Below are 27,281 nucleotides of genomic sequence, written 5' to 3' on the forward strand. Positions count from 1 at the left end.
ACCAGACTTTTTCTTTCTTTTCTTCCTCCTTCTTTCTCTTAGCTTTGGCATAATGTTACTGTAGATTGAAGGACCATTATTCATTATCACACACAGGGTCGCACAACTAAATAAGGTTGTAGCTTGGTCCAAAATGTGATTACATTTGAATCAGGAGAATTGTCAACATTTCACAAAAACAATGGTGAGTTCTCTGGGCAGACACAAATCTTCCTCCCAATGATATCTTTGACTTCGTCGACTGAGGTTTACCACATCAGATCTGCTCTGCCTCTGGGGACTGTCTGCTACAACACACACACACACACACACACACACACACACACACACACACACACACACACACACACACACACACACACACACACACACACACACACACACACACACACACACTGACACACACACACACACACACACACACACACACACACACACACACACACACACACACACACACACACACACACACACACACACACACACACACACACACTGACGGTGTCCTGTCTGTTGTCAGGTTCTTCATGACGAGTGGGCCAAATACTCCGCCTTTTACAAGTACCAGCCCATTGACCTGGTCAGGTAAAGTGACCACAAATCACATCAGTAACTAATCTGTATTCAGGCTTAATCTAATTTAAACACATTGCATTGCATTCTGGTAATTGAAGTTCACTGACTGACCTTTGTTAATCAGAGATCCAAATTCATGGTCCAGAACGAGGTCATTGTGTTACAAGAGTTGGATTCTCAAGACGTGATTTGATGTAAATTAAGTAATATTAATTAGTATAATTAATAGTAATGTTATATATAGAAATTAATAATTACTTTTTGATATAACATTCTTCTGCCATTTTAGTGTAACTACGAGCTAATTCACATTATTAACTACAGGTCAAGTTATTAATAAACCGTATTTATGAATTTATGAATGTATGAATATTAATAGTTTTATTCATATTTATTATCATAGCATGACTTGCTCATACCAGAACTCCAACATTTCGGTGGCCTTTTTGAGGCATACACTGTCCTGATGAAGAAGATATCTGAGCTTTCCAAACCTGTGATTGTTTCACATTATGTCATAAATATTGAATTTTCTCGAGGCTATATTTTGATCTGAGGTCAGTCCGACTGAGCAAAGCCGATCAATTAATGAATAATAATGAATAACTGAAACAACAGCATGCTTCTTATTCTATTTTAGGCTCTAACATAGCATGTAAATCGGAGCCTCAATGTTACTTTCTCCTCCTAACCCCTGACCTCTGACCCCACAGGAAGTACTTTGGGGAGAAGATCGGACTGTACTTCGCATGGCTCGGTGTTTACACTCAGCTGCTGATCCCAGCCTCCATAGTGGGAATCATTGTGTTCGGATATGGAGTGGCGACGGTGGATACTAATATACCAAGGTACTGCAAAGTGCACTGCAGCTTCACCTGAGGAGGAGCACTAAAATCCCACGTTTCAGTTTGACGACAGTGCAAACATGAGACAAAATCCATTTAAGAATGATCTTTTCTTTTGCATTCCTACTGTACAAACATTGATCTGTTTAAATGCCATAAATGCCTGCGAGACGAAATTATGTCAGATACAATTAGATCATTAGAAAGATGCACACCACACACACACACACACACACACACACACACACACACACACACACACACACACACACACACACACACACACACACACACACACACACACACACACACACACACACATACACACACACACAAACACACAGCAGACAGGGATTGCCCAGATACCTGCAGCTTCTGGCTTCAGAGATGCTTGTGTGGGAGGAACACAGAAGGGACGGCTGGCACTGTGTGTGACTGTGTGTGTGGGTGTGTGTGTGGCATGAAACAAAAATGTAGATATAGATCACACACTTAATATACCCTGTTAGACTGAATCCATGCCTGATGCACAACCCCAGTTAATTTGATACTTTTTTAGGTTCAGCTCAATTGTTTGTTTAAAACATCCCAATGTTGTTCGAGGAAGGTACTCTGTGACTTAAGTCTTGACCCCCTTCCCCCCCCCCCCCTTTCCTCAGTCTGGAGATGTGTGATGAGCATCTCAATTTCACCATGTGTCCGCTGTGTGACGGAGCCTGTGACTTCTGGCACCTCAGCACGGCCTGCGGCACCGCCAGGGCTTCACACCTCTTTGACAACCCCGCCACGGTCTTCTTTGCCATCTTCATGTCTCTGTGGGGTGAGACTGTGTGAATTTTTTTTTATTGTTGTCCAACTGTTTATTGTTCTTTTAAATGCTATGATTGATAATCAGCTGCATATTTGACATTAACCTGTTAGACCCCAAGCCTGTTTTTCAGGTCTCAGGCTCGAAAATGACATTTCCAGAAGAAATGACCATACTGTAACTAGACTTCTAAAAGGGGAAAATTAATAATATTTTTTCTCGAAGTAATGATAAACCTGTGAGTTGGATGTAGAAGAGTCAGAATCAATATAGATGTTTTTTATTTTAAAGAAAATTCAGATTGAACATAAAAAACTGTAAATTATAGTGTCTGTCTAATTATTTTTTACTTGTAGTGAAAACTACCCTTGGGTGACGGGTTAGTAGACTAAAAGCTTTAGGAATCCAAAGCACAACATATAATAAGCACCCTGTATCAAGATTGAAGCAACACAAGTGACATTTTACCTGTTTAGAGAGATTTAGCAAAAAAAACTCCACCTCTGGGGCCATTTGGGTGGAAATGGGCGTTTTTGCCGTTTCTCTGGAACCCATTGGTCGATTTTGATGATTGACATCTCTTTTTAACCGCTAGAGCCAATCGAATCTAGTGAAAGTTCCACATACACACACAGGTTACCAAATAAGGAGTGAGAGTGACGCATTTAAAAACCGGAAGCTGCGTTAACCTCTGGTGGCTACCATTAGCAGCTACATTTTCTTCTCCGATTTTTGCATAAAAATGGAATTATGGATTATCAATAATTTTTTCAAAGTGACAGACACATTGGATTAACCTATGGATTAACCTTCAGCCGCGTTTTTTCTCGTTTTAATGCCATTGAACACGACTTTTGATCAGAATTACAGCTAAAGTGATTATATCTCCGTGTTTTGCCAAAGCTACGTCGTGTCTGCATTTGCTTCCCCTGTCACGAGTTCTGATCGCTCAGTGATGATCCTTATATTTCTATAATCTGTGGACTCTCAGGATGTTATCTAAGCTTGCTTTTGCAGATCCAATAAGTATATCGATCGGTATAGCTAGAGTTCTGTGCTAACGCCGTTAAGATTTTTTCGCACAGGGCTAATTCAGAGGCTCAGCGTTAGCCTTGTGTTTTGTTTTGCAAAAATCTTAAGAAGCCCTCAGACACTGTTGCTTGCAGATGTTGTGGTTTCGGACCCGCCGAAGGGTCCGTGGGGTCATACCTTTCAATTTTTTTGTTACAATTTTTATAAATCTGTACTTATTTTTGTGGAAATTATTTAAACTAAAGCAATGAGTTGCACATTTTTGGCACTCCAAACTCCAAAAGAAGCTACTCAAGAAGACAGTTTGTCAAAAAAGCTATCTATTTGTATAGCAAAAAGCCATTGATGATAATATATTCTTGCGATGTATTTGTTTTAGTGCAAGTAAGTTATATTTGCGTATCACAGACACTTGAGTATGAGGGGCCGTACAGGCCGTAATTCATACTGGTCCTCTGACGCACATACATTTTCCTTTTACATACATACATTTTCACTCTCAAACACGTATATATTTACACTCAGGCATTCATACATTTTGCTCTCATATTATCATATTTTAACGCTCATATTTATATATTTTGCTCTCATGCATATTCATTCAATGTTTACATGTAATATTATAAATAATATATGCATGTCTGAAAACAATATATGTATGCAAGAGAAGAATGCATGTATGTGTGAGAGAAAGTATAGTGGAAACGGAAGGAGGAAGGCAGGTCATTGTCGTGCTGTGATTGGCTCAGAAGGTCGAGCAGGGCGGGTTCAGATTCAGAACTTCGGATTCAAATCCACATGATGGAGGGAGATGAATCTGTGTATCTATCTTTGGACCATTTGTTTTTCTTTATTAAAAAAGTAAACGGAAGAGCGTCTGCGAGGCATTTTTTCTTTTAGTTTTTTACCTTACTAAATGGTCTAATGTTCATTAAACATTGAATGAATTTGCATGAGAGCAAAATGTACAAATATGAGCGTTAAAACATATGAATATGAGAGCAAAATGTATGTGAGTGAAACATTTTTAAATATGTGAGAATGAAAATGTATATATGTAAAAGGAGAATGTATGTGTGTAAGAGTGAAAATATATGTATGTAAAATGAGAATATTTGCGTGAGAGGACCAGTATGAATTACGGCCTGTACGGCCCCTCATACTTGAGGATGTAGTTCCAAACCTTACCTGTTCATGTGCCGAAATACATTTATAGAATACATTATGAAACTTGTGTGTGTGCGTGTGCGTGTGTGTGTGTGTGTGTGTGTGTGTGTGTGTGTGTGTGTGTGTGTGTGTGTGTGTGTGTGTGTGTGTGTGTGTGTGTGTGTGTGTGTGTGTGTGTGTAGCGGTGCTGTTCTTGGAGCACTGGAAGCGCCGACAGATCAGTTTGAGCTTCAGTTGGGATTTGACAGGCATCGAGGATGACGAGGTATATAAAACACACACACACACACACACACACACACACACACACACACACACACACACACACACACACACACACACACACACACACACACACACACACACACACACACCCACACACACACACACAAAGTAACATGGACACCATATATAAAGCAGCTTTTACAGTTCTTATGGTACAGTAACTGTGAAGTAACATAACCTTGTTGTGGCAAAACAGATAATCATTAAGACATCCCTCCTACACAACTCCTATTTGAATCTTCCACCTTGTTTTTCTCAGGAACATCCCAGGCCAAGATACGAAACTATTCTCCTTCAGAAGAAACAGAGAAAGGAGAAAAAAGTTAAGAAGAAAAAGAAGAAGAAAAAGAACGAGGTAGGAAAGATAACAACCCTTGGAACCACATTTCCACAAAGCCTGACTCCCTAACTCACGACTGAATGCATAATTGAATATGAACAATGTATACATTCCGTTTTTGTAACTGGGACTGACTGCCAACAAAACCAAGGGAAAGGTATTTTATTGTAAACTATATGCCTCACTTCACAATCATGCCTCATGGTTACAGTCAGCATAGAGTGGTGCATGAATGAGTCTTCAAAGGCGCTTTCACCAAGTACTTTTCCCAGGAATAGTTCCCGGAACTTTTCCCCGGAACTTTTATTTCCCCGGAACTTTCTAGTAAATCACATTTTTCTTCTACTCTGGGTTTACTGTCAGGCTGCAAACAACTTCACGGCGTATACTGCCACCCTAAGTCCCGGAGCCCCCCAGACTCCGGGACTTCGGGTGGCAGTAAATCGCCACCCGAAGCCCCGGGTAAATCGCCAGAAGTGCCGACACCTCCTCATCACTCCACCGATCCCACGTTTTATTTTGTGTTGCCATAAGTTAGTCTCTCTTTGTTGGTGCGCTGGGCTAATCCTAAAATGCTAATGCGAGGAAATAAAATGGCGGCGTAACAAAAACGTTGTTGTTCTCCTGTCCTGAACTTCCCCACTCAATCTATCAAGACCCGAGCAGTTGTGTAGAAGTCCAAGGCTTAAGGCACGGGCCGGCGCATATCGCTCAAAGGAACCCCTGGCCATATGAATCTTTGACCCTCGGAGATCGAGAGGCAGAACGTGTCTGCTCCCTTAGGATAGGTCTGAGAGACAAGGGGTAGGAAGAGAGAAGTAAGAAACAGAGGAAGAGAGGCACAACGTGTCTACGTAAATGCACTCTCCTAAAATAGTTTGAGGGAAAGGGGTGAAGAAATACAAAGTAAGAAGCTGAAATGAAAAGGCACCACATTGCGTAAATGCTTCCCCTTAGAATAGGGTGGAAATTATGAGAAGGGGACAGGGACACAAGTGAAGAGGGACACAAGTGAAGAGTTTCAGAGTTTTACGGGGCGTGGTTTGCAATTCGCCCAGCCAATCAGAAATTGGAATTTTTTTCTCCCCAGGAAAATGTGGTGAAAAGGTTCCCGCAAAAAAAGATCTTTTTGGTGTGAACGCAACATCCCAGGAACTATCGGAACTATTTCTGGGAAAAGTACGGGAAAAGTAGTCCGGTGTGAAAGCGCCTGAGGTTCCTTAATCCCAGAGTCAATGTTTTTTTTTAATGTGGTTTTGTATAGAAACCTGAAATAAGAAGCTGAAGAGATTCTAAAGTTTAGTTAAGTCATTAAGAACGGTGGTTGCTTACAAGTGTCTAATTGAGAAGAATTAACGTCATCACGCCGGACATTATCCACCTCTAGTGGTGGTGATGCAAAGTGATTTGACTGTGCGTTGGTTAATGAGGCGGCGTGTGGCGCAGTGGATAGAGCCTTGGTGTTGGGATCAGGGGGTCACAGGTTTAAACCCCACTGCAGTCAGCATGTCGTTGTCTCCCTGAGACACTTCACCTCAAATTACTCCTGTGGGGATTGCCCACAGAATTGAGTATGTATGTCGCTTTGGATAAAAGCGTCTAACAAGTAACTTGTAATGTAATGTTTTATTGCTTTTTAATTTTTTTACAGTAAGGTTACCTCCAATCAGAGTTTGAGGCCCAGTCTTTAGCTCCTGATGCAGCCTTTGACTTTAGTGATAGTGATCATACATTTGTTTATAGTATATTGTCTGTAGCTGCAAAGACATGGGAGGATCAACACAGAGGACTGAAATGTGGAACTGTACTTGCATGTTTCTGCATAATGTGGTTTGTTGAGTGTTTATGTGTTTATGTGTGTGTGTGTGTGTGTGTGTGTGTGTGTGTGTGTGTGTGTGTGTGTGTGTGTGTGTGTGTGTGTGTGTCAAACCTGTCCCTCTGTCTTGCAGCCAGAGAAGCAGGAGGATAGGGCAGTTACAGGGAAGGACAGATGGAGACAGAAACTACTGTCTGCCATGGCTGCAGGAATACCGGTAACCCCTCCTCTCCTCTCCCCCCCGCCTCGCCTTCCTCTTCCTCCTTCCTTCATCGTCCTCTTCCTCTTCTCCAACCTTTTCCCTGTCCTCTCCTCTGTTTTCCGCCTGCAGGCCGCTGCCAATCTGTCCTTCTCTTCCTGTCCCATCTTCTGGCTTCTACTGTCTCAACTCCTCAGGTATTTCTTTGGATGTTAATCCAGATATCTGATGGTCACAGTCAATTCATATGTGAAGTGTCTTTGTGGGATTTAAAGCATGACAGACCTGTTTTTCATAGTCAAACTTGACGGAAGGAGTTTCTTTAGTGTGTGAGGTGGAAATGACATCCATAAAATGAATATTTTTAATTTATTTCTCTCTATACTACAAAGTATTTAGCTTAGGTCTTCAAAAATTGATAATTTTGTGACAGTATTTTCAGTGATGGATGTCTCATTTATGGAGGAAACTTATCTATGTGTACTTACTAAAGCAGTGCCTAGTTTTGGGAAACTATTGAGCTTTTAAAAATAACAGTTTCTCTTGGAGATGCTGTTAAATATCTAATTCAAATAAGTCATTTACAGAAATTACGAGTCAGGTTTCTTCACTCCTCAAACATTTGTAACTTATCACATTAATAACATCTTTATGTACACCTAAATGAAATACTCGTCATTCAATTATGTCATTACAACCTGCAATAACAAGTCAATTGGTTTGCTTTGGAAAATGTCTATATAATGTCATGTACCTCAAGCCTATTCTTTGATGAGCTTTATTAAAAAGACAAAGGGTTTGGGACATGAAAAGAGACAAAGAGCACGACAGAGACAGAGACAGAGAGAGAGAGAGACTGGGAGAAGGAGAAGGTGAAAGGAATGAGTGGGAGTGATGAATGCTGGGCAGGAAGCCAGCGGTAATGTTAGAGAACGTCACTATGGCGACACAAATTCCCTGGGACATTGTGTGAGCTGTAGGATCAAGACTTTAGCAATAGGACTGGATTTTCTTTAATTTATTGCCACCAAGACACATAATCATCTGATATGTGTTGTTCTCTCCTGGTTGTGGGGTTTCCCTCCAGTTATATACGTCTTTGATTTGAGCAAAGGTTAAAAACAAGCCTCACCTCGTCTGTTGAGGCTCAAAAACTGACATCCATAGAGAGGTTAGATCTCGTATTGAACCCAGATCTAGCACATCAATAATGGGCATGCAGATACCCTTAAAGCTGCCCATACTTCAAATGATTCCAGTTAATTCCAGTGTTTGTACTATGAGACAAGCAGGGTCTGGACACAAGTAGAGAAAGAGAGGGAAGGGGAGGACGAGCAGACTGACCTACAGAATAAAGACACGAGTTGAGCAGGGCTTTCCTCAACGGATGTAACATGCCAAATATAACATCTGACCCATTTACTACTACTACACCAACCACACACACACATTATCAAGGTTTTTGTGTCCTCCAATAGTTCCAACTCTTAGGTTTATTAACCCTAATGTGTGTATATTAAAAAAATATGTATAGAAAAGGTGTGTTACCGAAAGTGAGTCATTTTTCATGAACAGAATAAATAGAAAAGTGTTTGACAAAAACGTTGTGTATATTTATATTTAAGCCTTGTCAGAGTAGGATTCATGTGTCATCTCAGCACGATTTGGAACATCATGTTTCATCAGCATATGGAAACTGTTAAAAAGATGTTACAGCAAGATTAATGAAGTGTTGTGGATCTCTGCAATTCCTTCTGGCAGCACATTTTTATATAAAGTTGGTAGAGATCTACGACTGCTACTTTAGGTTCAGTTAAATTGTTTCTTTTATTCAAAATCGTAACAGATGTTGAGGACAGATGCAGAGTCGAGGTGAACTGAGGAGAAGTGGTTATGATCTGAACATTCCACATGTGTTTTGGGTTTGCACATGCTGGAATATATTGATATTTGACCTGGAATTCCAAGGTACACGTGTATTATTTAAAATGAACTGTTAGAGGAATATCAAAGCAACAAGTAAAGTACAGAGTGTATATTTAGTGCATGGGTTCAGAGTACTGTAGGCTGTACTGTGCCACTGTTTCCACAAGATGGGGCTGTTGTCTTGCTCATTACCTTTTGGGGAGTGTTAGATGTACAGACTTTAAGCATCTGTGTGTGTGTCCGATCCAACCCAATCCAACTTTATTTATATAGCGCTTTAAAACCTCCAGACCAAAGTGCTGTACAGAGAGATACATAACATATAAAATCACTCAGCTCACAAAAAAAAAAAAAAAATTAAATAAATACATTTAAAATAAAAGATACAAACACAAAACGAAACCAGAATAAACGTAACAATTACAAAATAAAAAACAGCCATATAATAATACAATATTCCATACAATAGACCACTGAAAGCAAATAAAAGCAACAATCTACTTGTTTACGAATGCTAAGGAGAAAAGGTGGGTTAAGACGGGATTTAAAAATAGACAGTGTGGGAGACTGTCTGATTAGCAAGGGCAGGTCGTTCCACAGTTTAGGGGCGGCAGCAGAGAAAGCACGGTCCCCTCTGCGCTTAGACTTCGTTTTTGGCACCCCAATCAATTATATTTCCACTACATTTAGCCTGTTTCCTATTCTTACTGGATACTAATTCGACTCAGAGGTTAACATAATCATACAGTATACATGATAACGTGTCTCAAATGTAGAGTATGGCTCAAGCATCATTGTAACAGTCAGCAGATTTACATGTGATAATCTTCATAGTCATACTCGTGTGTGAGAGAGTGTGTGTGTGTGTGTGTGTGTGTGTGTGTGTGTGTGTGTGTGTGTGTGTGTGTGTGTGTGTGTGTGTGTGTGTGTGTGTGTGTGTGTGTGTGTGTGTGTGTGTGTGTGTGTGTGTGTGTGTGTGTGTGTGTGTGTGTGTGTGTGTGTGTGTGTGTGTGTGTGGATCACCTTATAGGTCTAGACACAGCAGGATGACTGCAAAAGTAATCACTTAGGCCTGCTGCTTTCATTGACTTCTTGTTTATACTCACTAAACTAATCAACGCTTACTGTATGTACAGTGACAACTTTTGAACAGAAATTCCCATATTTGTGCCTGGAAATGAAATCATGTGTTCCATTGAGACTGTGAGAAGGTCCATTGTGCCTTTGTTGAAAACATGGGAACTGCCTATGGAGGAACTGAGATACACGCTTATTAACTCACCATTCAGTCAATGGATAAACACATATTTTCTTTTATTATGCGTCAGACACCACATATTTGGCCTTTATAAAAGTGTTGGATAACATCACCTGTTTCTGCTGCGCTTCCTGTCAGGCTGCCGTTGAGAAGCTGACATGGAAAGACCGTCTTCCTGGATACTTCATCAACATTTCCTCTATCCTCTTTATGGTAAGAACATACAATCAGGTTAATGCTCAACACAGGATCATCATGTTCTGACTGTACATGGATGAAAGCACTTTAAATAGAAAAATAAACATACAGTATATGACACATTAATGTACATTAATAACTGACCTACTTTTATGTGTTTCTGAAATATTAATCCCAGGCTCTGCACTGTCAGTATCAGATAAATACGATCCAGTAATGACTTTTTTATTTTCTTTCTTTGCTCCAGTTCGGCTTGACGTTTTCAGCAGTTTTCGGCGTCATCATCTACCGCATCACAGTGTCGGCTCTGATGGCGATGAGCCCCGACCCGGAGACGAAATCCAATGTTCGGGTGACGGTGACGGCCACCGCGGTCATCATCAACTTGGTGGTCATTCTGATCCTGGATGAGATCTACGGCGCTGTGGCCCTGTGGCTGACTGAGCTGGGTACGGATACACATCCTGCCCTATGCAGTTTACCTCCCGAAAACACAAACTAACCGAGATCAAACAATGCTAAGATGAAATGTCCCTATCAGATTGTCAAGGTATTTCCATGTAGGGTAAAGAAAGGCTGCTGTTCTTATGAGAGAGTATACCTAACTTTTTTCATATTTAGGAATATGCCATCTTTAAAGAAATACTTGTATACTTATCTTACTAAATCAATTATATTTCCACTACATTTAGCCTGTTTCCTATTCTTACTGAATACTAATGGGACTCAGAGGTTAACATAATCATACAGTATATGTAGAGTATAGCTCAAGCATCATTGTAACAGTCAGCAGATTTACATGTGATAATGTTCATAGTCATTCTCGTGTGTGTGTGTGTGTGTGTGTGTGTTTGTGTGTGTGTGTGTGTGTGTGTGTGTGTGTGTGTGTTAGAGAGAGAGTGTTTTGTGTGTGTGTGTGTGTGTGTGTGTGTGTGTGTGTGTGTGTGTGTGTGTGTGTGTGTCTGTGTGTGTGTGTGTGTGTGTGTGTGTGTGTGTGTGTGTGTGTGTGTGTGTGTGTGTGTGTGTGTAGGACAGTTTAATGAAACTTTTATGTTTTCATGCTTCAGTCATCCCATCAGTCTTCCCAGGAGGTTCTAATCATGTCTACTTCTACATCCATATTCAAAACCTCTAGAGTAGAGGAAAAGAATGGGAAGAAGTGTGAGAAAGAGGGAAAGCGTGCGTGTGTGTGTGTGTGTGTGTGTGTGTGTGTGTGTGTGTGTGTGTGTGTGTGTGTGTGTGTGTGTGTGTGTGTGTGTGTGACAGAGAGAGATGCCATGTGAAGAGTGCTAATACTTTAACCTACTTCCAGCACAGTGATCCTGTTATGACTCAAACTGACACACACTTAATGCTCTGCCGATATTTTCCTGGACCTAAAACCACACTGTAGAAATCATTTAACATCTATGTACTTAAAAACGAATTGTGCTCGTTTCTCCTTCAACATTCCCTCCAGCCCGCTAACTGACCTTTACAAACCAGATCATACCAAATCTCTTTCACTTCTCCTGTTTTCAGAGATTCCCAAAACAGAAACCCACTTTGAGGAGCGTCTCATCCTGAAGGCCTTCTTGCTGAAATTCATGAACGCATACGCACCCATCTTCTACGTGGCTTTCTTCAAGGGGCGGTACGTCCTGCATGAGCGTGTGAACCACTTACCTTTGAAAGACATGTATTCCTCCAAAAGCGTCTGATGTGCTTCTTTCACATTACTAATGGAAGCTTCTCAATCTTTGTTGTGCGTGAGTGGGTGTTTACTCGCAGGTTTGCTGGTCGTCCCGGAAATTACGTGTACGTCTTTAATGATTATCGGATGGAAGAGGTTTGTTATCCTACTTTATTTATTTTTTCTTCTCTGGTCTAACACATAAATAACTCATGGACCAGTGTTTGTGTCCCTCAGTGTGCACCTGGAGGCTGCCTCATCGAGCTCTGCATCCAGCTCAGCATCATCATGCTGGGGAAGCAGCTCATCCAGAACAACATCTTTGAGATTGGCATCCCGTAAGTAAGCTGTACACACACCTCTCTATGTGCTCACTACTCATCTGTAGGCATGGAAAAGAAGAGCAAAGAACACAGTGTGGTCTTTTTTACTGTGTTTCAGTGACTCACATACACACATGTTTCCCTTTCTCACCCTAATAACATTCCTCCATAGCATGTACAGGGCTACTTTCTCCTCTCTCATCTCTCATCTCAGCTTTAACATGCAAATCCCAAACGTCAGAGGTCGGCTCTGTTTACAACAACTATCACCACAGAGATGCCTTTTGACATCAGGCTGATCTGTTACTGTTGCTGCCATCTCCACCTGACCTCCTGATTCTGCTTTCTTAATGACAGCACACACCATGATATCATCTATGTCACATCTGTTCCACACATGCATCTTCTTAAAATCTCTCACAGCTGCGGCCCCCCAGTAAAACCACAGTCTATAAAAGTGGGCCTGTTTTACGAGGTAGTGAAGAGTGATTTTTGAGGTTTTCAAAGGTTTAATGTTATGCACTTAACCTTAAATGCTCTTGTCTAAGCATGTAAGAGATTTTGATGTGTCCATTAAAAAAAAGTAAGAGGACCCCACAACCTCCCAGGTATGGCTGTTGTCCGCTTTATTATTAAAATACATAAAGAAAGTGGATATAATAAAAAAGATTAATACCATTAATCTGATCAATAACTTAATTGTGCATAAAACCTCAGTAGAAACTTAAATGTAAAATAAAGGACAATCAGTCCAGTCCTACCTTAAACAAATTAGACTCAGCAAGACTGCTATAAAATAAGAATGAACTTCTCTTAAAGGGGACCTATCATGCAAAATGCACTTTTGTACGTCTTTTATACATGAATATGTGTCCCTGGTGTTCCAGGGAACTCAACAAGTGTCAGAAAACACAACCCTCTCTATTTTCCTCCATACCCAAATCTCTTAAAAAGGGGCTGCAACGGATCTGATACAGACTGATCCAGATTTGAACACTTCTACGAAGTCACAGAAGTGGTGCTACGGCTATTGGGCCAACTCCACCAATCAGGAGGAGACAGCCACGGACATTACCGTTCGAAAGCGCTGGAGACGCTGTAGTACATATGCCAAGCCTGTAGATGGTGCTGTTCTCACAGAATCAGCCCATGAAAAGACAGTGTTAAATTGAGCGAAATGAGGAATGGCTAAAATGCATGATCTGTTTGGTATTTTGAAAAGTAAAAAGTATAAATACGCCTTTATAGGTATGGTCCTACACTATATTATTCAAATATAGCATGATAGGTCCACTTTAAAGTAATATTGTCAAAAATACATTTTGGCAGACAGCAATGCAACAAAGTGGCTGTTTGGAATCAGGAAGGCAATCAAAAGAAGATACAGTTCACAGTTTATATTTTATGTATCTACTGTATCTTTATATCTGTACTTTTCCTCTCCTCTCCCTATATCTGTGTCTTGTCCTGACAGGAAGTTGAAGAAGTTGGTGCGTGCGATAAAGGATAAAGGATCGGCGGAGAAGAAGATGGAGGAGGAGAGGCCTCCTCAGCAGTGGAACCTGGACTACGCCCTCGCTCCCTTTGAAGGCCTCACGCCAGAATACATGGAGATGAGTGAGTTCCACACACAGTATGCCTGACTGCGGTCATAACAAAGCAACACTGCTTAGCAATCAGTGTTGAAGGGGCCCTGTTGTCCTTTTTGGGCTTTCCCCTTGGTTTTGGTGCATGTAAAGGGTCTGCAAAAGCTAACATCCCAAACAGTTTCTCCCCCCCTGCCTGAAAAGCCTCCATTAGACTCCTTTGTTCACATCACTATGTAATACTTGCACTTCTACTGGCTAGCGCTCCAACACATTGTACATGATAGGCTAAGGAGCAGGACATCTCCAAACGGTTGCCCAATCACAACAGAGCCGGTCAGCTAACCAATCAGAGCAGACTGGGCTCTGGTTTCAGAAAGAGGGTGAAAAGAGGTGCTGTTATGTGGAAAATAGCACTTTCTGAACATTAAAGCATTTAAACATGTCACAGTAGAGGAACAAAATGCAAATATGAATCTGGTAATTAGCATAAATTAGCAGTGTGAGAAATACGGGGGGTCCGGGGGAGCTCGACCCCCCTGATTAACACCTGAGCCCCCCTGAAAGCCTCAGCAGCAAAATGTTAGGGGGTCTCAAATTATAATATTTATTTGTCACTTGCAATGGTCACTAAAATGTTTTTAAGCTTACTATACTGTATGTCCAGTATTCATAATTAAAAACATTTATTCACAAATATCTTCTATTTTGGCTGGCAAAAGCATTTCCTCGCATATAATCGAAAACAGACGGCTCTTTAACGGCCGCGTATTCATTCATTCATATGAACGTCAGAATATATAACTATTTGACGGCACCCCTGAAGACGCCAGACGGCGCCCCGTTTGAGAAACGCTGCTATAGACTACTGATTGTCTTGGCTTGCATGACATATTGTATAGGCCTAATGCATATTGAGAAATCTTCGACCGGTATATTGCGCAATAAACGGGAGATGGGGACCCCCCCGATTATTGACGGTTATTTCGCACACTGTAAATTAGCATAGATTATTTCTACAATTAGGTGGATTTCTGCTTGTTCTTCAGAATTTAAATGAAGATGCTGCTCATCTGTGTTTATGCATCCACACAGGTGTAACAAAAGAGTTATGAAACTGATGATGTCTATAATGTGCTTAAAAGATACATTTATGGATGACAGATTGTGGCATGACCACACAGCTAGATATTTCTGAGCATTTTTGCACCTCAATGGAGTCACAGCTGTTCAGCCAACATGCAGCTACAAGCCTGACTTTAGAAACTGGCAACATCTGTATGTGAAGGATTGTATGGCAGTAAAACTGAGATCAAAGCTGTAAAAAGACAATTGTTAATATCAATCAAGTCATTATTGAGTACATTTGATGTGTTCTGCTTCGAAAATGTTCTCCTATACTGTACGTAGGCTTCAGGAAAATCTACAGACTCATTGCTGTAGAAATATCTGCACTATACTGTAGGGGCAAAAGACTGGAATAATCTTCATATTTTAATTAATCAGAAGACTTCAGTTAGCTTCTTCCCAAGTTTAGAAAAGTCTACAGAGGTTAGTGTTGTTTTTACTTTTGATATTGTTGTGATCTGATAACGAGGAGATTTCATGTGATATTGAGTGAAAAACAGCAAAGAAAAGTGAGCCAACGTGGCTGCAGGGCACAGCGAGGAATGTAAGAAATGCCTGAGCTCAACATGCAAATACACACTCACACAGAGCTGCTAGATGCTTTACTCCTTTATTATAAGTCTGTGTGCTTGTCTGTAACTGTGTGTTGCATTTAGGCATGTATCTGTGAGAATGTGTGTGTGTGCCTCGAACCCGCCAACCTCGGCTCAGGTACACAGCGAGGTTATTCTAAGCTTGCCCTCTAGCGCCCGTCGCTCCGCTGTCGTATTTTCTTCCTCGCCGCTCTTTGTCTCCGCATGGCATCCTGAGGTGAAACCGTCAGTCTCGGGCTCGCTGGAAACCCCCGTTCCCACACTGCTAAAGTTCCACTGATTCAGGGTGTACATTAGCCCAAGTCAGGCAAACTGCCTTGTCTTTCTCAAGTTTCCTCTCCACATTCTTAGGAAGCAGGTGGATGCTGTGCGAACATTTGTCGAAGGTTTATGATGTGATAAAGCTTATCTTTAAGTATTCTTGCAGAAAAATGGAAGGAAAACATCCGTAATCTACCTTTAGGTGTTTCTTTTATTCACTCTTTATGTGTGTATGTATTTTTGCCCTAAATTCACCAACAGTTTATATTGCATAATGCCTGAAATGGAATTTAACAAGACAGCGGAATTTGTAGGTAATCAACTGGGGAGGTTTAATGGTGATATTAAAAGTCATGAAAAATCCACTTTTTCATGTCTTTTCTACATCAACCTTTGTAAATAGATTCTGAACGTTTCAGGAAGAAAGACCCCCTCTCTTTTTGTCCTGACCCATTTATATAAAAACCTGTCTGAAAACGAGCTGATCAGATTTTAGCCAATTTATGATGTCGTAACTATTTTCTGGTTTGTGTAACCATTAGCCAATCACCAACCATGGTAACCCCCCCCCACCTTTTCACCTGAATCTCCTCCTAGAGCACCATTGTGTTCCTTTTAACCAAATATCTCTCAGAGGGGCGTGGGGAGTGGCTCCTTATTTTCATCTAAAGTAACAGGCAGAGAATCAGCCCTTTTGAAACAGGGCTGAAACAGAGGGGATTATGGGATGCTACAATGATCTGTTTGGTGTTTTAGCGAAACACTTCAGAAACATGTTTTGTATGTATCTGAGACCTATAATATATTGATGAAGAATAGTATAATAGGGGACCTTTAAACTTTGACCCTTAAGACCTGTAGTGTCTTCCATCTCTGATCTCTGGGCCTATGGCTGAATCTTCTCAGAGCTGCCTCTCTGCAGATGACCTCTGACGGCCTCTCTGTGGCCGTAGGGAAGCTGGAAGCCCGGACAAGTCCTTTAAGGCACTGCTTTCGTTGTTATTGAACTACTATTTAATTTGGCGGTAGTAAGCGAGGTAGCTGCTGCAAACAGCCCACAGAGCTAATATCCAGGGTTTGTCGGAATGCCTGTGCTTGTGATGTAATGTACAATACAATTCTATCAGCTTTAGCTTTAATAAATAGTCAAGGATGTTGTGTCTCTAGGTTATCTTATCAGACTGTCTTACATAACACATGCACGAAGTTCCACACACTGCTGAATCATAAAAAGCCCCAGTTTAGCTGGTGCGGTGGAGGGCCTTAAAAGGCATCATCTGAAGCACTGAGCGAGTCTGGACACAGTCTGACCACCGCTTACAAACGTCAGTCTGACAGCGTCTTAGTGGCGCTTTCAATAGATTTCATTCTCACGTTAGCCTCTGTTATGTGCCACTGAGCACCTTATACACGAATGAGCGCCTCCAACACTGTGTCCAGTTCTCTTTATACATCCATTGATTACTCGCATTGCGCATTATGACTTGACAAAATAGTACATCCTGGTACTTTCAGCATACTGCATTTCATATCTATTGGGAAAAAACAAAATATTTTCAGCCACACTAATTTGTATTGTATAGTATGTGTGCTGTAAACTCTGACATTTTCAAATGTGTGTCTTAATGCAATTAAGCTTATTCAGTCTGTGAACATAGTCCTATCAATCTAATTAGAGCTCAGTGTTCACATGAGTTTCTCCTGCATCATATTACTGCCGTCAGCACATTATGATTGTTTTGTTGGTGAAGTAACTGCAGCCTGTGTTAAGCAAAGAAAATAGACCTCAAGCAGTGAAGCTTCCATTGAAGTCATTGCTTCCGCCGGCCCGGGACTTTTCTTTCAATGAACACTAGTGTTGATGATTGTAACATATTTTTTATCATATGATAACTGCCACCTCTTATTTCTATACGTACTGTAAACACTTCTTTCATTATCCTCCAATATCATCACGTTATTCAAAACTCTCACATCTGATGTGGACACCACTGGAGCTGAATGTGAACTCTGATTTTGAGGTAGTCGTAGACGCTTTACTGGACCGTGTTGCGGGAATAAAATTGATTTCTCACTTGAACAACTTCTCTTTTGACAACCTCTGCGATTACTGAGGACCCTTTTCAGATGGCCTTACTCAAAATAGCCTCACTGATATGTTTTTTTAGATAAAAATGGACAAAGAGTAATTTAAGAATCAAACACTGCCACTGTCTAAGAATTCTGCTGCGGGGCAGTTTGGCAGATAGGGAAACATTTTGTAATGTTTACAGTAGTAGACATCCATGATACTATGACGTGAACCTCACATGCATCAGATTTGTGTCTGTATTAAACTGCAGTCAAACCATGAATGAAGTCTTTATTAAATCTGTGCCCTGCGGTATAAAATATATCATTGGTTATCTTTATGTCCATCATAAAGAGATGTCAATTCTAGCAATGGAATTTTCTATGAGTAATGTGGCGCTAGTGTCTATGAGGACTCCAGCAGCTATGGGATGATGAGAAACAATGGGCCTTTTTTGCAGGACACAACAAAAGAAAAATATTTCCTATTATTGTGTGTGTATGCAAGACATGGAGCATTACAGGAAACGTGGCCTTAAAGGTCACCTATTATGCAAAATCCACTTTTGTCCACCATGTCTTTTCTACATCAACATGTGTCCCCCCTGTGTAAAGAGATTCTGAAAGTTTCAGGGAAAGACATTCTCTCTCTTTTTGTCCTGATCCATTTATATAAAAACCTGTCTGAAATGAGCTGATCAGATTTTGGCCACTCTATGATGTCATAACGATTTTTTGGCTTGTGTAACCATTAGCCAATCAGCAACCAAGGTAACCCCCCCCCCTTATCACCTGAATCTCCTCCTAGAGCACCATTGTGTTATTTTTAACCAAATCTCTCTCAGAGGGGCGTGGGGAGTGGCTCCTTATTTTCATCTAAAGTAACAGACAGAGAATCAGCACTTTTGAAACAGGGCTGAAACAGAGGGGATTATGGGAAGCTACAATGATCTGTTTGGTATTTTGAGCCAAACACTTCAGAAACATGTTAGTATATATCTGAGACCTACTGTATATTATATTGATGAAAAACAGCATAATAGGGGACCTTTAAATTCCCCTAAACCAATGCTGGCACCACACCTTGTTAAATATAAAACTTGTATACTGTATATGACAGGCTTATTGCACATCCACTCAGACTAAATACCTAAAATTACCTTATCAGTGGATGTTTATAACATGTTCGATGACTGTGTCTCTCTTTTCTCCAGTCATCCAGTTTGGTTTCGTCTCTCTGTTCGTGGCTTCGTTCCCTCTCGCTCCGCTCTTTGCTCTACTGAACAACGTCATCGAGATCCGACTGGATGCCAAGAAGTTTGTTACGGAGCTACGCAGGCCGGTTGCCGTACGTGCTAAAGACATCGGTGAGTGCTGTGACACATGTAACCTTCTCATAAATACTGTAAGTCTCCCTCATATATAGAGTTCACATAGAGATAGAGTACATAATGGTTCTGCAGATACTGACAGCTGATCTAATCTCCAGCCCAATTGTTTTATTTGTCCAGTTGTAGCGAAATTCCTTGCATTTTAGAAGTCTGCAGAACTAATAACATTCCCATCCACCTCAGCTGTACTGTGTGCTGAGTGCTAATATGAAAATATTAGCTTTCTAATGCGTTAAGAACAATGCGGTGAACAAGGTAAACATTCGCCTGCTTAACATCAGCTGGCATTTTAGCATGTTGGCATTACAACTAGTTTGCTGTGGACACTTATCCTAAAAGAAAATCTGCAGAAACTTGTGCCAATAAAACACCATCGAATTACGTTCTATGGACTGAACAAAGCTGTCTTTATCACAATGTATTTTAAGATATATAATGGAGGCAGCAATTGATTTAAACTAACAGCAATCTAATGAACAGATACGCTGGAGAATGATATTATGTAAACAGGAAGTGAAATATTAAGTGCATGCTTCATGTAGAGTTTGAAAACTAAACTTTAAAAAAAAACAACTAAACTTTTAAACTAAATTAAGTTTGATTGGATTGCTTTCAGAAACCCATGTTGCAACTGCACTTCATACAGATCTGTGTGTTTTACCGCTTCTACTTCTTATCTCTTGAACCTCTCTCTCTGTCTCTCTCTTTTATTTATTTGTACTCTATAGGCATATGGTACAACATACTGAGTGGAATGGGAAAATTCTCTGTCATTATAAATGTAAGTATTAATGCAATGGAATGCATTCTATATCTGCCCGTTGAATTAGTGATGCAGACAGATATACACCTACAGGAAATGCATCAACGCAGGTTCGTAATGTGACTGTTTATGGTCCCCCATAAGGCCGCTCTCTAGCAGCCTCTCTGTGCAGTTTAAATCGAGTCACCATGTCAGATTTAGGTGGAAGTCCAAGGATTCATCACCAAGGCCAGTTATAGTCATGAGGAGGGTTACTCAGCATTAATGTATTCTGTGGAATACATTATTCTGTGTCTCATTGAGTTATGGTTAGCTACGATTGTTATACCATGACTAGGCAAAATGTTCCTGAGAAGTACTTTCAATTTATTTTATAAGTACAAATAAGTGAGTTTTAATTTTTCAAGTAAATGTACAACCTGTAAATGATTTCAAATGATCTAGACTTTTTTAGATTAACTTTTTTATACATTTTTTAAGTTGCTTTAGTTAACCAAACTGGATTTTGAAGAGCATTTAAGTAGCTTCCACAACATTGGCTTTGGTATATTTAACATTTTCTTCGTAAAAGAAACATATGTCTACATTTCAATGCCATTACATAATACTGAAGTGTCTTTATTTAGTATTAATGGAAGAAAGCTCAGTTTACTCTCAGGCATCACACTCATTGGTAAACAAAGATTGCATAACACAACGGTGCCTTGCCACCGACCTCAGGCTTCTCTGCAGGAATATATTTCGACTCGTTATCCGGCTTTCTTCAGGTTTGCTGCGTGTGAGCATTGTACATACTTGCTAACACTAAATGATCCATGGCTGACATGGCTATGATAGCAGTAGATATTAAATAAGAGATTAAATGCCTGTTTGCTTTGAAATATTCTTCTTCTTCTTGACCTTGTCAACATGTTTGTGCACTCAGGAAAGTCCTGCTAGGGATTTGTCTTTGGCTAGCGAGCTAAATCCTATTCAGTTTACTTTTAATACTAAAGAGATTTCTGTAGGATTTGAGAAACAAGCAGCTGGACCTTTTATTTATTCTAGAGCTATGGGGCATTGGACACATATACAAAAACCTAAGCTGCCTCAAGAGCTACAAGGCGATGGAAAACCGGGAGCAGAATTCCTCTCTTTTTATTGTATGTCGTAACAGTTCTACAGACCTAATCTCAGAATGTAAAGAGAACTAGACTTTAAAACATCTGAAAATAACTGAAAATCACCTTCTGCAGATGCACATGTTTTGCTGGATGTAAAGTGTTATGCCATATATCTTTTGTATTGAAGCAAATGTGTATTCTTTTCCTTATCTTTCTCTCTGCAGGCCTTTGTGATCTCCTTCACGTCAGACTTCATCCCTCGGCTGGTTTACCAATACATGTTCAGTGAGACCGGCACCATGCACGGCTTCATCGACCACACGCTCTCCTACTTCAACGTGTCAAATTTTAAACATGGCACGGCACCGCAGAACATAGAGCAAGCCGACATCACCGTCTGCCGGTAAAAACACACATAAAGACACACAAACATGTGGATTTGATTCCTTGTGCTGCCATTGATCTAATTGTAAGTTCTAGGGAACAGTTAAGCCAATACATCTATTTTTAGAGATCTATCAGAGAAATTAAAGTTTGGGGTGTTTTGTAAGTGGATCAAACCAATCTGTCATAGACCTTAACAAATCAATAACCCTTTAGTATCAACAACCAACAGCTGCTAATATAGAGGCTTATTTCAAGGCTAATAATCATTCAATCGGACAGAAAGATGTTTCTGTTTCCTTCTGGGTTCATGGAGTCCATCTCTAACTCATTTCCTTATGTAAGATACCAAGACGCTTAAAGTGAGTGTTCGGGAAATGTAGCCATCAGCATTCAATACGTACAATAACCTATCATCTGCATAGAGCATCATATTCATTGAGGTGTAAATAAAGTGGAGATGATGCATTTTTATTTTGTATTTTTCAGTTAAAGGACACTTTTAGGAGCCATAATTAAATGACCACAGGTGATACAATTGTCGATGGCCAACAGACTTTTCCCTTATCTAGCTAATAAACTGCATCAGTCTTAGTTTTACAGGGCGGGGTGATGATTTTTCACATTTAGAAATACAGTGCACTATTGTCTCATCTCCATCTTTCACTCATGCCAGTGGCAAGCATCGCTTTCATAACATCAATATAAGGCGTGGAAGAAAAGGTCATGGATGCCGGCGCCCACAGACTGAGGTCCGTCTGCTGTTACATAAGACAGCTAATCATTACATTGCAAGAATACAGTCTTTGTGCCAAAGTGGTGTGGTACGTCACGCCCAAGAACGGCCACATACTGGATGCCGTTGAACGCCTATAGGCATGAATGTGGCTGGAGGATGTTCAAAGAAGGCTGTGAGTGTCTGCAGTGTGTGTGTAGGGCTCAATAGGGAGTGTGCAGATGGTGATTTAGCTGATTAAGCCTAATGACTGAACTAATGTAATTTAAAGTATTTTAGATGCTACAGACAACTCGGTTCATTTAATCCTGGATGAATGAATAAATGGAGAGAAGCTTTCATTAAAAGGAAGATGGGATTGCAAGAGTGGAAAGATGTAGATATATAAGAGAGGAAAGGATGAGTAGAGGCACTGTAGTCGGATGGATGGATAAAAAGATGGATGGTGTGACAGAGGCCAACCACAAAGGTATTAAATCTTTAATTACATTCATAAACGGGGATGTGAGGAAGTAAAAGGCCTTTTTACGACGTCAGTGGGCAGAGCATCACCAGATGATGCCTATTTAAAAATCTGGGTAAACTATAAAATGTCAGCTATGTTTCAGAATATTTCCACAAAATACTGATGAATGAAATACAGCTAAATCAATTATACAATTACTTAGATATATTACTGATACACTTCATCTCTATGACAGTAATAACTAGGACTCAGCAGTCTCTTGTATTTTAGCAACCTGATACTGAATAAGTGTAAATGTGAATAAACCGTTATATACTGTAACGCTGCTGTCTACCTCCTTTGAAAAAAAACAATTAGTCTATTCAATAAAACACTACACAGCTGGAAACACTTTATCCCTTTTCCTTTGCTGAGCTCACTTGTTCACTCTTTACAAAGACAAAAAGCAAGAACAATCCATGATGTTTTCTCTTTCCTTATAAGAGTTTTACCTGGTTTTCCTCACAGCATATGGGCTGATTTTAGTGGTCTCACTGTGCTATAAAAGGGAAAATAAAAATAGTTTTCTTCAAAGGTGTTCCAGGTCCCTGCCCCTGCTATTGTGTATTAGTCCCAGCAGTCATGTGGGAGACCTTCCTGTATTTTTTCTCTCTGTACTCCTGACATCTGACGTCAGTTAGCCTTAAATCAAATTGTACTTAGCCTGCGAGCTCTACATTGATTCACAGGAAAACAAAGGACAAACACAAAAACATAAACTCAAGGTCAATAAAAACAAGAGAAAGGAAGTATTCAATCATGTCTTCTCATGTGCTCCACGAAAACATGATACGAGTATCGGGAAAGCAGCACTCTTTAGCTTCCACCTGCTTAACATCAAGACAGTGCTTGTTCCCCGAGCTGACAGGAAGTGGGCTGCAGTTAAACTTTTATCACTTGGAATTCAAGTGATAGCCAAGGAATAAATTCATGGAATATAACGTAATTTCCCTCTTTCATTCCTGCAGTTGAGATGTCATGATGATCAAGATTCCTCATGGTCATACACTGTGTATCCAATCAGTTTTATTCTGTTTTACTGCACATGGAGAACACAAATATCTAAGAGTAAAGCAGCTATCGTTACTTCATTGATTCCTCCTGACTATGAAGTCCAACATAAGTTTAATTTTGTCAAATTTGAACTCTGAAATTAAATTTGTTTGTTACTTGACTGCGACCTTAATCTCTCAAAGACCAATCTGATACATGATGGATTGAACGTGTGTTCTCCTCTTGTTTCTGTATGTCTGTATTCTGCCAAGTAATAAATTAAAGAGGGATGGAAGTGGTTTGGGTGAGGGTTAGCAGAATGCCAGGCCTGAAACAAGAAGAAAAACAGAAAAAAGACAAAGCACATGTTAAGAAATAAATGAAAGATACTTTTGTTTCAGTTTGACCGGAGTTAGTAGTAGTGGAATGTAACAAAGTACATCAACTCAAGTATTGAATTTAAGTATTATTTTTAATTATTTTACTTGAGTATTTCCATTTCAAGGTTCAAGGTTCAAGGTTCTTTATTGTCAAACTAACATAGCTACAGAGTAATTATGTCGTTGAAAATCTTAGGTGACATTTAATGCAACATGTACTTTTACTCCACTTCATTTTGGAGGCAAGTTGTGTGCTTTGTATTCCACTACATGTATTAAGCACTCAAAGGTACTGGCTACTTTGTACATATGAAAACACATGATTTCATTTTTAATATAGACAGTAATTTAAAGTTACTAAAATTGGCTCCAGTTTGACAAACTACATGTATGAAAAAGAGCCATTCTGCAAACGGAGTAATTTCACTTTTGATAAACAAAGTACTTTTTACTGATAATACCTCTGTACTTTTACTAAAGTAACAGTTTCAATACAAAATGTATACTTGTATTGGAGGGATTTTAAGACCATAGTGATTCTACTTTTACTCAATTTGAGGACCTGAGTATTATTTCCACCAGTGTGATTGTGTCTGTGTCAATGTGGGAGAACACACAGGTTTCCAAGTCTCTCACACACTAACTATAATCTCATTATGAAAGAATATTGAGCTGCGCATTCTAACCAAACATGGAGCGAGTTGAGGAAGAGGAGAAGCATTTCTTTGATACCATTTTATGTTTGATTCCACCCAGGCAGCTCAGTTAAATGAGTGACAGGAGGGAGGTCTCACGGCTGAGTTCACGTTGGAAGTTGAACTACTACGAAATACTGTAAAACAGAGGGAAAGATGAACAGATCAAAGATCAGAGAGCGGGAGAGAAAGCTGAGTCTCACGGGCAGCATTCCTCACTCATGACTGTATAAGGAGAAGGAATCAGACACCATAAGAGCCTGCTTACACACACACACTCACACACAATGCACACACACATTTCATCCTCTATACTGCTGCTCAAGTGCTGTGAGACACTCATTCATTCATCATCGCTTTACAGCAATTTGTTCGTGTGTGTGTGTGTGTGGGTGTGTTTGAGGGGGGTTGAATGATTAAAACTTTGATCTGATTCATCGCATTACATTTTTTGAGTGTGATGCGCGTTTCCTGCATTGCTGCTCAAGTTCTTTTTTGAAACGTTGTTACGTTGGGTTACAGTGAGAGCATGTACAGTTTCAAAAGACAAATATTAACTCTTCACTACAATAATAAAGCAACATTTGTAATATTCAAATTATTTTGAATATTTAAAATGTTTTATTAAAGGGGCCCTTATATGCTTTTGATTGATTTTGTCCATGAAGACTGCTGTAAATATAGCTCGAGTTCCACATGATGCTGATCTTTGTCTATAAATGTCTACAATGTCTTCTGTACATCTAATGGTTGGGAGTATGCATTTTTCGACACAAAGATCTTATCTGGACAATAATGGGCTGCTATCGCCTTGACGTGAATGTTATATGTTGAGAGAGACATCCCACAGAGAAAGGCTGACTTTTAAATGAGCTGTTGGGAAAATGGAGCCCAGAAGTAACATAAAGACTCGATCCCCCCCTCCAGAATCACCCCCTGACCCTTACTGCACACTCGTGCCTTCAAGAAATATTTCAATGTAATGGCATGAATAACGTTTTTAACATTTCTGGAAGCATGGCAGATTGAAGAGCCATCCTTGATTGTTGAGTTGAGAGTCCTTGCCTCTCAGTTAAACGTTTTAAGGAAGTGAAGTACAGTCGGTTTTTATTTTATTTTTCATCAATTTGAAAACGTGTCACTTCATTTTGAAGTAGAGCTGTCTCGACCTCTGCCAACTGTTGCTTTGATGAAGGGATGATTTAGATTCAACCCAGTTGTGCTTTTATTTTTCCACATGTAAATGACTGACTGCCTGCAAATAGTTACATTTTAAACAAAGAGCATAAAGAGAGCAGGAGTGATTGCATGCAGCAGGGAGCAGCTTGGCTTTGTACACGCAAACTGATGAACACAAGCTTGATATAACTTGTTTGCTTCTTGATATAAAAAGAAAACATATTGTAAAACTAACCAGGAAAATTACTCTCGTAGAGAAGACTGTCTGATAAAAAATAAATGACTTTGATCTGAGGCATGATGTGACCTGCAGGTTCTGCATGCACATTAAACCACAAATTACACAACCATCAGCTTATAAAACAAACTACAGTAGTCATCGAGCATTACATATACATACAACATGAAAAAACATACAAAAATTAATTACATTTTGAAAATGACACAAGGCGGCAAGTAAAATGCAGGATAAAGTAAACTATCTACATGTGAAATAAAATGTTTTTTTTTTAGTAGTGCAGAACAGCTTGTTGCCGGGGTGATGCGGGTCTTTAGTGATCCCGTTGACCTTCTTCCTGAGTGCGTGGGTATAGTGCAGCTCCGTCCTGGTGATGTTCTGTGCAGTTTTCACCACCCTCTGTAGAGTCTCACGGTTTAGGGCGGTGCAACTGCCGTACCAGGCCGTGATGCAGCCAGTCAGGATCCTCTCTATAGTGCACCTGTAGAAGGTCAGGATACTCTCTATAGTGCACCTGTAGAAGGTCAGGATGCTCTCTATGGTGCACCTGTAGAAGGTCAGGATGCTCTCTATGGTGCACCTGTAGAAGGTCAGGATGCTCTCTATGGTGCACCTGTAGAAGGTCAGGATACTCTCTATGGTGCACCTGTAGGTCAGGATCCTCTCTATGGTGCACCTGTAGAAGGTCAGGATGCTCTCTATGGTGCACCTGTAGAAGGTCAGGATGCTCTCTATAGTTCACCTGTAGAAGGTCAGGATACTCTCTATGGAGCACCTGTAGAAGGTCAGGATGCTCTCTATGGTGCACCTGTAGGTCAGGATACTCTCTAT

At 40.2% G+C, this 27,281-nt stretch overlaps 1 protein-coding gene across 1 annotated transcript in view; it reads left to right on the plus strand.

The window, feature by feature from the left end:
• ano2b (anoctamin 2b) overlaps positions 1-27,281 on the plus strand; it is a gene marked incomplete at its 5' end in the record, with an annotated part of 56,117 nt that overhangs the window by 21,752 nt on the left and 7,084 nt on the right. Inside the window, 15 exons of the mRNA XM_079655681.1 lie at positions 521-585; positions 1,290-1,424; positions 2,081-2,241; positions 4,611-4,693; positions 4,973-5,068; positions 7,003-7,086; positions 10,391-10,465; positions 10,698-10,899; positions 11,972-12,083; positions 12,221-12,278; positions 12,360-12,460; positions 13,920-14,062; positions 19,298-19,450; positions 20,203-20,255; positions 21,565-21,743. Of these exons, the coding sequence (XP_079511807.1) occupies positions 521-585; positions 1,290-1,424; positions 2,081-2,241; positions 4,611-4,693; positions 4,973-5,068; positions 7,003-7,086; positions 10,391-10,465; positions 10,698-10,899; positions 11,972-12,083; positions 12,221-12,278; positions 12,360-12,460; positions 13,920-14,062; positions 19,298-19,450; positions 20,203-20,255; positions 21,565-21,743 (1,700 nt within the window). The remainder of the gene's footprint in view (positions 1-520; positions 586-1,289; positions 1,425-2,080; positions 2,242-4,610; positions 4,694-4,972; positions 5,069-7,002; positions 7,087-10,390; positions 10,466-10,697; positions 10,900-11,971; positions 12,084-12,220; positions 12,279-12,359; positions 12,461-13,919; positions 14,063-19,297; positions 19,451-20,202; positions 20,256-21,564; positions 21,744-27,281) is intronic.

Source organism: Notothenia rossii, assembly GCF_949606895.1.
Source record: "Notothenia rossii genome assembly, chromosome: 10".
Lineage (NCBI taxonomy): Eukaryota > Metazoa > Chordata > Actinopteri > Perciformes > Nototheniidae > Notothenia > Notothenia rossii.